Raw genomic sequence first — 12,629 nt, 5'->3', positions numbered from 1 at the left:
ATCTGGTCGTGTTTGTGGTTTTCCAGATAATTCTGAATTCAATCTCCTGTCTTCTTTTAGGTGACTACATTTTCAGTTTACTGCAAAAATAAATTTGAAATTGAACCTGTTGAAGTGGTATGCCCTGATGGAACATCATGTGTTTATCCTGATCTGTCAATGTACAATACGGAAGTTCCTCTATCCTATATTACTGATTCAATTGGAATTTCTTTGGAGGCAAAAGAGGTATTATAGTTTTTTCCAGTCTTCTTTAACAAACTTATGCTTGATTGTTTTATGAGCTTGAGTGTCAAGAATCCCATCCAACCATTAGCATTACTGATAGATCACTTGACATGGTTGAAGGTATGACCTGTGGTTGGGTAGGATGAGTTTTTGGGTTTAGGTATTGGGTTTGAGACTTTCATTGTGTGAACAAAAAGATATATTTAAATCAGTGGCGTTCAGCTTCTTATCTGATGGACTTTATTTGTTGTGCGTCTTTTCAAAGTTGGTTGTTGAAATGTGAGTTTTCTTGCAGTTGCTTGGTTTCCTCTATGATGTTTGCTCCATTTAAATATTTTTGACTATTTAAGTACCTAAGCAGTGTAGTTGCTAATAATTACTTAACTAATATGTAAATATTTTAAATAATATTTTCCACGTGTCTGATGTTGGTGAATATGCACTTTTTTGCAACAATGTTGAATTCTGACAAGTTACTTCATACAGCCACATTTTTATGCATTGGTTCGATTCTGCACATTGAGATCTCTCATCATTGACTGGAGTAACTTAGGATATTTTATACAGGTCATTGTTGCCTTCTTGTTTGGAGACATGACTTTGATTTTGTAACAGTCGGGCTAGATGTTTGGGATTCAGGACTGAGATCTAATGCGGAATATTGGAGTTTGTTAAGGGTTAGAAAACCACTTTGATCTGAAGCTTAAACCTTTAAGTGGTTTCTAAGCATAGTAATGGGGTCATGGTTGCCAGTAGGTACTGGATTCAATTCCCTATGAGAGTATTTACCCCATTAAAACATCATTTCATGTCCAGGACCCATATGAGAGTGCATGGGCAGACTGAGGGCAATTGTTAAGATTTCATATTCATGTTAACCATGGACTGATAGCTTAAGGATTTGTTTCTTATTGTGATTTAACAGTGAGGAACAAATATTTCTGTAAGTCTTCGGATGTGAAAGTAAATGAAAAAACATTCCAAGTGTGGAAGTATACTGTAAAATGGTTTTATGCAATGCCTGGATGTCATGTATGCATTCAGAACATGTTAAAAGTGGGGAGTATGGGTTCACCTTTTTACAGGATAATTATAGAGTTGAACCAGCATTCTTGTGGTCTACTGCACTAGGAATTGTGTTGCTCATGTATGTGGTTGACAATTGGCGAATGTTTTTCTTCTGAGCATTGTATAGTGTCAGATGATGATCTGACTGAAATGTTTTGCTTATTTCAAAGGCAAAAAATTCTGATTTGCCCCTGTTAAATGCATCCATGATAAAATTATTTCTGCCTTAAACACTAACACAAAGCTAACTTTGAAATTTATTTTTAAATTGAATAAGAATTTGAGTGTACAATACTAACTTCTATTCCTTTTGTTGTTGCTTTGTGCTTTGTGATTTAAAATAAAGAGGATGGTGTTAACAATTCTTACTTTTAAAACAGCACTTTTTTTTTTTCGTATTAGTTTTTGTTTCGGTCAATTGAGTCATTTTAAACCTTTGATTGAAAGAATATCAAATAACATGTTAAAAACACGAGCAGCGGAAAAATTTGTACTTCCGTCCATTGTGTTTGACTTGTAAATATACTACTAAGAGCTACTTCAATCTCTAGAAAAGAGAACTATAATTTTATGAAGTGTCTTCTAGTCTTTACCTTAGACTTGATGGGATAGATTGATGGAATACATAGGCCGTTTTATAGGCAAGACTAGGGACCATTCACATAACTCTTATGACTTTTGAGCTCCTTCATTAGTTCCATCCATTAAGGAACAAATATGAAGAGTTTGTAACTTTATCACTAATAAGACTATTAATTCATGCACTCATTGGATAAATAACCACCAAGTGTGATGAGAATCAATAAGCACCATGGAAGGATCCATTATATGTTTCAGTTGGGCCTATCATCAGAGCGAGATCCAAGAAAATCAAAGAAATACTTCACGGGCTGATTCAAGATATTTGGGCTTATTCAAAAATGGGGCACTCCAAGCATGGCCCAAAGAAAGATGAAGACTTATTAACTTAATTCAAGTTTGTGATGGAGCTAATCTTGCTTAATGGCTTTAATCTCCTTATTAATAATTGTGTGTTAATTCAAATATGGGATTTGACTTAATGGTGTATTGCAAGGCAACCTAGCTTGCATAGGATTTTAGTAAGTTGTAAGAGTCATTAATGTGTCTAGTAAGTTGGTATATTTAATGTCCTTGTCTCCCATGTTTGTATGGGAATTGCTAAGTATTTAATGTTCTTATCTCCCATGTTTGTGTGGGAATTGTTAAGTGTTTAATGTCCTTGTCTCCCAAACTAGCTATATATATCTCACCATTGTAAGAAGGAAGAGAATGGAATAAAAATGTGAGGCTTTGAGGCTTTGTTTCTTCTTGGTTCTTTTGAAGAACTTTTCGAACTTATCGGAATTTCCCGTGGCGTTCACCAATGACTTATCAAACGGCTTTCCACCACCGTTTGTGGCGTCTTCCTTATACCAAGGTTCGTGTTTCGCACTAAACAACGGGTTGAGGTCGTATATACCAAAGTTCTTGTTTGTCGTAAACAACGGGTCGAGGTCTACCACTCATATCTATCCAAAAATCTGAATTTTAGCTTTCTTGGGCAAGCATTCCAACATTGTTTGTTGGGTCTCAACGCATGTCGTTTGAGGTTCGCATCAAAGTGCACTTAATGTGGAATGTAAACAATCACAACTATCACTTAATGTGGTTATTGGAACCATAAAATAAAGGTGAAATGTGAATCACTTTAAGGGAATATTTATAAAATAATATAAATATTTCCTACATTCTCCCACTTGGTTCACATAACACAGATTCTTTATCTAAATGAGTCATGATATAACTTTAATTGCATGCACATAATCTTTATTGTGATTGCTCCTACTCACTTAAGTCATACTACACAAGGAACTTATTGATCAAACATTCCCTTCTATGTGTTACAATGCATAATACTTCATAACTAAGTACTTTAGGAAAAAATTTATGAATGATCAACGTCATTCGGGTCCAACCTTAATATCCTGATGGATATGATGAATTTATCTTTATATGCGTAATACTGAATGAGTCATCAAAATAACTCTTTGTGTGACCAAATGTCAACAAGTACAAGAAAAGAAAAAACTAAATGCCACAAAGGCCCACATTATTCACATGACCCTTAAATTGCATAACTGGTAAACCTTTGGTTATTGGATCCGCAATCATCAAGTCTGCAGTGGTGTGTTCAACTGTAACCAATTTTTTTCTTGATATACTTTCTCACATTAAGATACTTTATGTCGATATGCTTGCTTCTGCTTCCACTTTTATTGTTTTTAGAAAAGAACACTGTAGCAGAATTATCACAGAGAATCTTTATCTTTCTTTCTATAGAATCAACAATTTTGAGACCATTGATAAAATTCTTTAACCATAAGGCCTGTGTTGATGCTTCATAGCAGGCTATAAATTCCGCCTCCATTGTAGACGTAGCAATAATTTTCTGTTTCACACTCCTCCAAGATATAACTCCTTCAGCAAGAAGAAAGATATATCCAGAGGTTGACTTTTTGTTGTCTACACAACCGGAGAAATCTGAATCTGAATACCCGATTACTTCCAAAAAATAAGTGTGTCTATAAGTCAACATGTAATCCTTGTTCCTTGCAAATATCGCATCACCTTCTTTGCAGTTACCTAATGTTGGAATCTTGGGTTACTCTGGTAGCGACCCAACAATCCAATGGCAAAACTTATGTCAGGTCTAGTGCAAACCTGAGCATACATTAAACTTCCCACAGCAAATGCATAAGGAATATCTTTCATCTGCTCCATTTCCAATGCATGTTGGGGTGACTGGTCTTTTTGAAGTTTATCCCCTTTGACTATGGGAGCTACTGAGGACTTGTAGTTTTTCATACCAAACCTCTCTAAAACCTTTTCAATGTAATCCTTTGGAGACAAACCCAAAATTCTTTGTTGTCTATCTCTGCGAATCTCTATGCCAATGACATAAGAGGCTTCACCCAAATCCTTCATTTCAAAATTTCGAGAGAGAAATTGCTTAGTCTTATATAGTAAACCCAAATCATTACTCGCAAGGAGAATGTCATCTACGTACAGGACCAAGAAAATGAACTTACTCTCACTCTCCTTAAGGTATATACATTGATCCACAATGTTCTCATCAAAACCACATGACATGATAACCTCTTGAAACTTTAAATACCATTGGCGGGAAGCCTGTTTCAAACCATAGATTGACTTATTTAGCTTGCAAACTTTATGACTATCATCACTAAAACCCTCAGGCTGCCTCATGTGTACTTCTTCATCAAGATCCCCATTAAGGAATGCCGTTTTCACATCCATTTGGTGTAATTTTAAATAAAACATTTTTATCCTAAATGAATCCTTCTGCGAGACCGGAGAGAAGGTTTCATGATAATCAATGCCTTCCTTTTGAGTGAAACCCTTAGTAACCAATCTAGCCTTATATCGTTCGACATTACCAGAAGCATCGCGCTTGGTCTTAAAGACCTATTTACAGCCGATAGTTGCCTTCCTTTCTGGTAATTCGACGAGATCCCAAACTTGGTTCTTATGCATGGATTCCAACTCTTCTTTCATGGCATCTAGCCACAGTGTAGATTTATCTGCACTCATGGCTTGTGAAAACGTGATTGGATCTTTTTTAGGTCCAACATCAAAATCAGACTCCGTCAAGTATACAACATAGTCATATGAAATTGCAGGTTTCCTTATTTTTGAGGATTTCCTAACTACTACTTCCTCATTAGGTAATGATTCAGTAGAATCTGATTGTAACAATTTACTTGTTACGGGTTGAACCTCTTCTTTGTGAACATTATGTCCTGACAATGGTTGTTCTTGATGACCTTGCGGTCGATTTTGACTCAATTCAACCAAATGACCCCCATCAGTGTGTTCACGTGTCTCTCCGAACTTAATAGTTTGAGAAAGATCACTTTCACTAGGTTCACAATCCTCAAGAAACCTTGCTTTTCTTGCTTCAACAACTCTTGGACTATGAGATGGACAATAAAACCTAAAACCTTTAGAGTTTAGCACATACCTAATGAAAAACCCACTGATTGTCCTAGGATCAAGTTTCTTTATATGAGGATTATAAATCCTCACCTCAACAGGACAACCCCATATGTGTGTATGATTCAAACTAGGTTTCCATCCACACCAATTTCCAAAAGGTGTCTTGGGAACAGCCTTGGATGGAACACGATTTAATATATACACAATTGTTTTTAGCGCTTCACTCCACAAGGTTAGTGGTAAACTGGAATGAGCAATCATGCTCCTTACCATGTCCATAAGGGTGCGATTCCTTCTTTCAGTTACACCATTTTGTTGAGGTGTGCCTGGCATACTGTATTGAGCAACAATACCTTCTTGCTCAAGGAATTGCGCAAATGGACCAGTCATTTGTCCATTTTCTGTGTACCTACCATAATATTCTCCTCCCTTGTCAGATCTTACGACCTTGATGTTCTTTTCCCTTTGTTTCTCTACTTCTGCCTTATAAGTCTTGAAAGTATCTAGTGCTTCAGATTTTTCATTCAAAAGATAGAGATACATAAACCTAAAATAGTCATCAATAAACAAAATAAAAAATTTCTAACCATTTTGGCAAGGAGTGGAGAATGGTCCATAGATATCCATGTGTATGAGTTCAAGAATGTCTAAGCTCTTTCTTGAACCTTTAGATATCTTGTTGGTCTGCTTGCCCTTTATGTAGTTCACACAAGTCTCATAATCAGTAAAATCAAGAGTTTTTAGGATTCCTTTATTTACTAATCTCTTAATCCTCTCTAAAGAGATATGTTCCAATCTCTTATGCCATAATAACGAGGACCTTTCATCTAAAATGTTCCTTTTAATACCAGCAGTAACATTCAAACATAAATAATTTTGCTCAAAATCAGGATCTAAGTCAAACTTGAAAAGATTTTCAACTAAAATACCAGTACCAATAGGAACTTTATTTTTAAGTATAGTAACAAAATTTTCAAATAAGAAACCATAACCAATTACAGCCAACCTCGAAACAGAAATCAATTTTCTTGAAAAATCTAGTATATAAAATACATTATTTAAATCTAAAACTAGTCCCGATCGCAAAATTATTCTAAATTTCCCAACACCCACGACCGAGGATTGTCCTTTATTTCCTGAATAGACTAATCGCTTATTTTCCGTTGGCTTCCTTAGGTTGAGAAATCCCTGCCTTGTATTCACAATATGGATTGTAGAACCAGAATCAATCCACCAAGAATTTTTTGGAGCTTCTACAAAAAAAGATTCATGACATGCTAGAGATAGGAGTTTACCTTTCTTTTCTAACCATTTCTTATATTTTAGGCAATCCTTTTTCATATGACCCTTGCGACAAAAGAAACATTTAAGTGCCTTATCGTCATTTTTCTTTATTGAAAAATTTTGCTTCTTATTGCCTTGGTCAAATTTGCCCATTTTGGTTTTTGACTTCGCATGAGCCACCAAGTGAGCACTTTCTGGTTTGTCATGCTTTGACCTCTCTTCCTCTTGAACACACATTGTCATGATTTCCATTATTGTCCAATTTTTTTTATGAGTGTTGTATGAAATTTTCAAATGTCCATACCCTGGTGGAAGGGAGTTCAGAATGAAGTGAACCAAAAATGGTTCCTCAATTTCTATCTTTAAGGATTTTAATCCAGCCGCTAAGTCCTTCATTTCCATGATGTGATCACAAACACTTTTAGAGTTGTCAAAAGTTTTGCTAGTGAATTTCTTCATTAGGGTACTAGCAAGAGCTTTTTCAGAATTGACAAACTGATCTTCAATTGTCTTCAAAAAATCTTTAACATGTTCATGCTCACCAATCACATTTCTAATGCTCTTTCCCATACGGGACTTTATGAGCATTAGACTTAAACGATTGGTTTGCTCCTACCACGCATGCTTATCAAAGACTTCTTGTGCGTCACCATCCTTACGGGTAGGTGGTTTCACTTCCCGAAGTGCATAATCGAGATCCATGTACCCAAGAGTAAACAATAAGGGAATCCTTCTAGTTAGAAAAATTATCTTCAAGCATTGGAACATGTTGTGCACTATTAACTAAAGAAAAAAACTGCAAAACCTAGAAATGACTTTAATGCTATGAAATAAAATATTAAAACTTTATATAGTAAACTCCACCTTCCTATGGGCCAAGGTTGCAAGACGCATGAATTTACTAGTAAGACAAATAAATTTAATTAATATGACAAAAAGTTACCCATTATCCTAAGGGCATTAGGGCAACCTCACCACATTTATAAATTTACTTTCTCATGCTAACTAAATTATAAAATCAACAACTTCCCTATAGGGCCAGGTCACTGACTTCATAACTTAATTACAATTTTTAATATCAATAACCATATTGTGGCGCAAACTTTTAAATTGATTTGCTTTATCGGGATGCTATGGCTACTCTCGAAATTTTAAATCAAGCCACATGACATTTATATTGACTTCCAAGATTGATTAGGTATTCTTGGGTGAAAAAACTTTAGGCCCTAAACAACTCCAAATAGAGTCAATATTACTAATCAAGCATAGGCTAAGAGGCTTGGCTATGATACCAAATGAAAGAATATCAAACAGAATAACATGTTAAAAACATGAGCAGCGGAAAAATTTGTACCTCCGTCCATTGTACTTGACTTGTAAATATACTACTAAGAGCTACTTCAATCTCTAGCAAAGAGAACTATAATTTTATGAAGTGTCTTCTAGTCTTTACCTTAGACTTGATGGGATAGATTGATGGAATACACAGACCCTTTTATAGGCAAGACCAGGGACCCTTCACATAACTCTTATGACTTTTGAGCTCCCTCATTAGTTCCATTCATCAAGGAACAAATATGAAGAGTTTGTAACTTTATCACTAACAAGACTACTAATTCATGCACTCATTGGATAAATAACCACTAAGTGCACTTAATGTGGAATGTAAACAATCACAACTATCACTTAATGTGCTTATTGGAACCATAAAATAAAGGTGAAATGTGAATCACTTTAAGGGAATATTTATAAAATAATATAAATATTTCTTACATTGATAACTATATTTACTGAATGCTTAACGTTCTAATTTTGATTCTGTTTTTGGATAGAAAAATAGAACTTTATTAATGGTGGAAAGAATTTACAAAGAGTGTGAGATCCTCTAAAGCAAACCTAGAAAAAAATTTAAAAGAAAAAATACTAGAAAAAGAAAGAAAAATCTACCCAAAAAAAAAAAAAAAAAAAAATCCTCAATTGCACAGCAGAGTGAAGAATACAATCTTATCCCAAATCAATTTTATAGATGACATGCAATTTCAAAAAATATGAGCATCTCTCTCTAGCCAAAGGAGCTATAAAACAGACAAAACTGCAGACCACCACAGAGTCCTAATATTCTTACACTTTTTGAAACCGCTAAAATTGATCAGATAAAAAAGCCTTCATTAGGACATACTGAGCTGTATGAACAAGCCAAAGAGTCTGTTTAATAAACTCCAAGCAAGAAAAAGATCCTCGTTACTATCATAACGCATAACACACAACACCCATATCAGGAGAATCGGAGATAGAGCCATATAAGGTCTTATGATGAAGGGTCAAAGGGAATTAGCAAATTTGGAGAGTTCGGTAAATTACGATGGAAAGGGTTTGAAAAAGAGGCTTCTTGGTTAATTTGTTTTTGTTCTATTTTGGGTTCTTGTGTTTTTTGTTTTATTTATTTTTTCTTCTTTTTTGTTTTTGTTGTTATTTGATGGATCCCTTGTCTGCGCATGTTGTGCCTTCTCTTCTTTTTATTTAATATACTTTCATTTGTTATAAAAAAATAACAAATAAAATTAAATCAAAGCTTCCAAACTCCACAACTGAACATACCGAAAAGGTGAATATTGATAGAACCCGACCTTAAGAAGTGAAAAAAGCTCTTCTGCCTCCCCTATCATTGAGATTAATGTGAAAATTGAAATCCCAAAATGCACCACCACTGTCAATAATCCCAAAAGGAAGAAATAGGTGCCTCAAAAGGCCGAGTTAGAAGTTAGATGGAAGACAGAACTAAGAGCAACATAAGGAAAATCTCCTGAAGATAAATATCCTCTTAAAAGTGAATCCTACAATCCTCTCACACTTTATATTTAACACAAGGAAAGGAAGAAAGAGACAGCTACAAAATGAATTTCCATGGGCTTTCATGCAAAACTCTAGATGCAATATTTTTTGATAAAAAAAATAGAAAGTTTTATTGAAAAGAATATAAATTACAAGGAGAATAAGAAATCTTCCTTAGAAAAAAAAATGGAACAAAAAAATCAAAATAGCTCTATCCCACAAAACTGGAAAAATTGAGCATCTCCATTGTGCCGAAGCATCTTTACCCCTTACAAAACCTGTAAAATAGATAGCCAACAATTCCTTCACTAACTTTGGAAACACCCAATGCACCAATCTTGCTTGCACAATGGAAAGAGCTGCCGGTTTATCTCCCACATCAAATCAAATTAGCCAAATGCTTCACTACTAGCTAATCAGATGTGAGCCCTTCCTCATGTAGATTCCTCCTTTTGCTCCTCTACATACACAAGGTATTAGTGGCCATTTCAACTCTCTCCAAAGAAGGCAAAACAATTATCCCACACCGTCCAAGAAAAGGGAGCAATGAAGGACTAGATGAGAAGCAGATTCTGAATTTTGAGGACAAAGAGAACATATATCTGGAGATAGAGCCTTGAAAGGCCTCCTATTTTGCAATAGATTGTTAGTGTTAACTTTGTTAATAACAACCAAGCAAATAAAAGCCCTCATCTTAGAGGGGACTTTGGCCTTCCAAATGGATCTGTGTAGAGGGAAAGACAAGTTATTTTTGGTGAAGTGCTAAAATAAAGAACCACAAGAATACTCCCCAAAAGAATCAAGAATCCAGGAACAATAGTCTCATTTTAGAAAGGAGTCTACAACCCAACAAGCTCAATAAGGAGGCAAGATCCAAAACCACCCTATCATTAAGAGCCTGTAGAAACCAGCTGCATTAAAAATAAAAAATGTAGTAGTAGATTCATTGAGCGAAAAGGACAATCTAAACAAATGAGAAAAAGATGAGCGAAGCAAAGAACCTGTCCAAATTGTCTTCCCAAAAACGAATACATTCCTGTTTCCAACAATAAAATTTGTATAACGAATAAAAAGAGGATATAACTGTGAAATTCCCTTCCAAGGTCTATGGCAAGAACATCTCAGCACTAAATTGGTATCCCACCCATTATCTTGCAAACCAAATTTACCTTGAATCACTTTGTGCCAAAAGGAAGACTCCACTAATGGAAAGAGCCACAACCATCTACCAACTAAAGCAATGTTCTTAGATGCCATTTTACCCAGACCCAAACCCCCCCCCCCTCTTCATTTTGAGACCTACACATAACGTCCTAAGTCCCAAATAACCAAGTGATTTTTATTCTCCCCTGCCCCGGACCAAAGGGAATCTCTGGTAATCTTTTTAACAGTACAGGCTGCCTTCATAGGTATTCTAAAGATAGACAAGAAATAAAGAGGAATACTAGCAAGGCAAGCCTGAATGAATGTTATATGCTCACCTATAAAAAAATAAGGCACCCTTCCACCCATCTAACCTCCTAGACACCTTCTCCACCATAGAATGCCAAAACCCAATTGATCTAGGATTACATCCTAAAAGCATTCTTAAATAAATCAAAAGCCAATCAAGAATGCCACACCCAATAAAGAGGACAATTCCAAAGATCTAGAATATCCAAATTAATGCAAGCTAACATACTCTTCTAATCTTTCCCAAATTAATTTTTAAGTTGGAGACCCTCTCATACAATTGCAAAATAATAAGCATATTCAAAAGGGACCGACTCCTTATGATCTTCTAAAAAAAAAAATAGCATCATCAACAAAATGAAGATGAGAAACCACAAGGCCATAACTTCCTGCCTCAATCCTTTTCATAACACCTCTATCTACAGCTCTAGAATCCGATCTACTCAAAACATTTACCACAAGAACAAACAAAAAAAGAGAAAGAGGATCACCTAGCCTAACCCCCTTTTGAAGCCCTGAACCAAGACTTAGGCTCTCTGTAATAATAGCAGATGAAGAAGCATTACATAAACACAACCTCATCCAAGGTCGCCATCTTTGACTAAACCCCTTTCTAAAAAAGATGTTATCAAGGAAGTTCCAACTAACTCAATCATAAGCCTTTTTCAAAGTCTTAAAAACCACCCCTTTTAGTATGTGGTCTCCATTATCTGCAACAAAATCAGTATAATAAATAAAAAGAGGATATATATGTGAAATACCCTTCCAAGGGTGATGTAATCTTTCTTACCTTTGTCCCAAAGAAGGAGAAATCTATGATGTAAGGGATTTTAGCCCCATAGTATGGTCACTAGCCTTTACAAGATTCTTTCTTAAGTTTTTTCAAGAGGCTGCGAGAGGTTTTAGTGGATATGGTGACTATGGCTTTCATTTCATTATAGACATACAAATTTTAGACGTTGCGTTGGTGGCTAATTTAGTGGTAGAGGATGTGAGGAAGCAGAGGAAGGGGTTAGTCTATAAGCTGGACTTTGAGAAGGCTCATGACAGGGTGTATTGGGGTTTTTTGGATTATGTGATGAGGAGGAAGGGTTTTTGGGTAGTGTGGAGAAAGTGGGTTTGAGGCTGTCTGAGCTTAATCAATATCTCTGTCATCTTCAATGATCAGTCCAGAGAGTGGTTTAAGGGCTTCTTAGGGAATTAAGCAAGGAAATTTGCGTTCTTTGTTTTTGTTTACCCTGGTGACAAATGTCTTAAGCAGGATGCTCTTGCATGCACAGGACTTGGGGGTGATCAGGGGTTCATCCAATTGACAAAGAGGAAGTAGAGGTGTCTCATCTCTAGTTTTCCAATGATACTATCTTGTTCCTTGAGGACAATGTTGAAATTCTGGAAGGCAATTATTTTGTTGAAATTTTCAGAAAGATTTTGGGATTAAAGATCAACTTGTCCAAGAGTGGGGTGGCAGGCATTAACATGGGTGGCCAGGATTTGGAGGGGTTTAAGACTCTGAACAGGTTTAACACTCATGATTTGTTAAAGATCAGAAGGCCCTATGAGGCCCTCAGCCATCAGCCCTAATATATGTGTGATGTGCTGCAATCTAATGAAATAAATGCTTACTTCTTCCATCATAGAATTTCTATGATTAATACTCTTTATTCAACAAATTTGATTGACTGGAATAATACTACAAAACAAAGGAATCTATTGGTAATAGATCAAACTAAAAAAACATTTTTATCTTA

General features: G+C 35.6%; 1 protein-coding gene across 1 annotated transcript in view; it reads left to right on the top strand.

Annotated features, from left to right (window-relative positions):
• Positions 1 to 12,629, top strand: part of LOC131164838 (phenylalanine--tRNA ligase beta subunit, cytoplasmic-like) — a 99,009-nt gene that overhangs the window by 38,794 nt on the left and 47,586 nt on the right. The window contains exon 11 of the mRNA XM_058122348.1: positions 61 to 228. Within this exon, the coding sequence (XP_057978331.1) occupies positions 61 to 228 (168 nt within the window). The remainder of the gene's footprint in view (positions 1 to 60; positions 229 to 12,629) is intronic.

This window comes from Malania oleifera, chromosome 9, assembly GCF_029873635.1.
Source record: "Malania oleifera isolate guangnan ecotype guangnan chromosome 9, ASM2987363v1, whole genome shotgun sequence".
NCBI classification, from domain to species: domain Eukaryota; kingdom Viridiplantae; phylum Streptophyta; class Magnoliopsida; order Santalales; family Ximeniaceae; genus Malania; species Malania oleifera.
The sequence above is the reverse complement of the archived record's forward strand: the minus strand, read 5'-3'. Positions and strand labels throughout refer to the sequence as shown.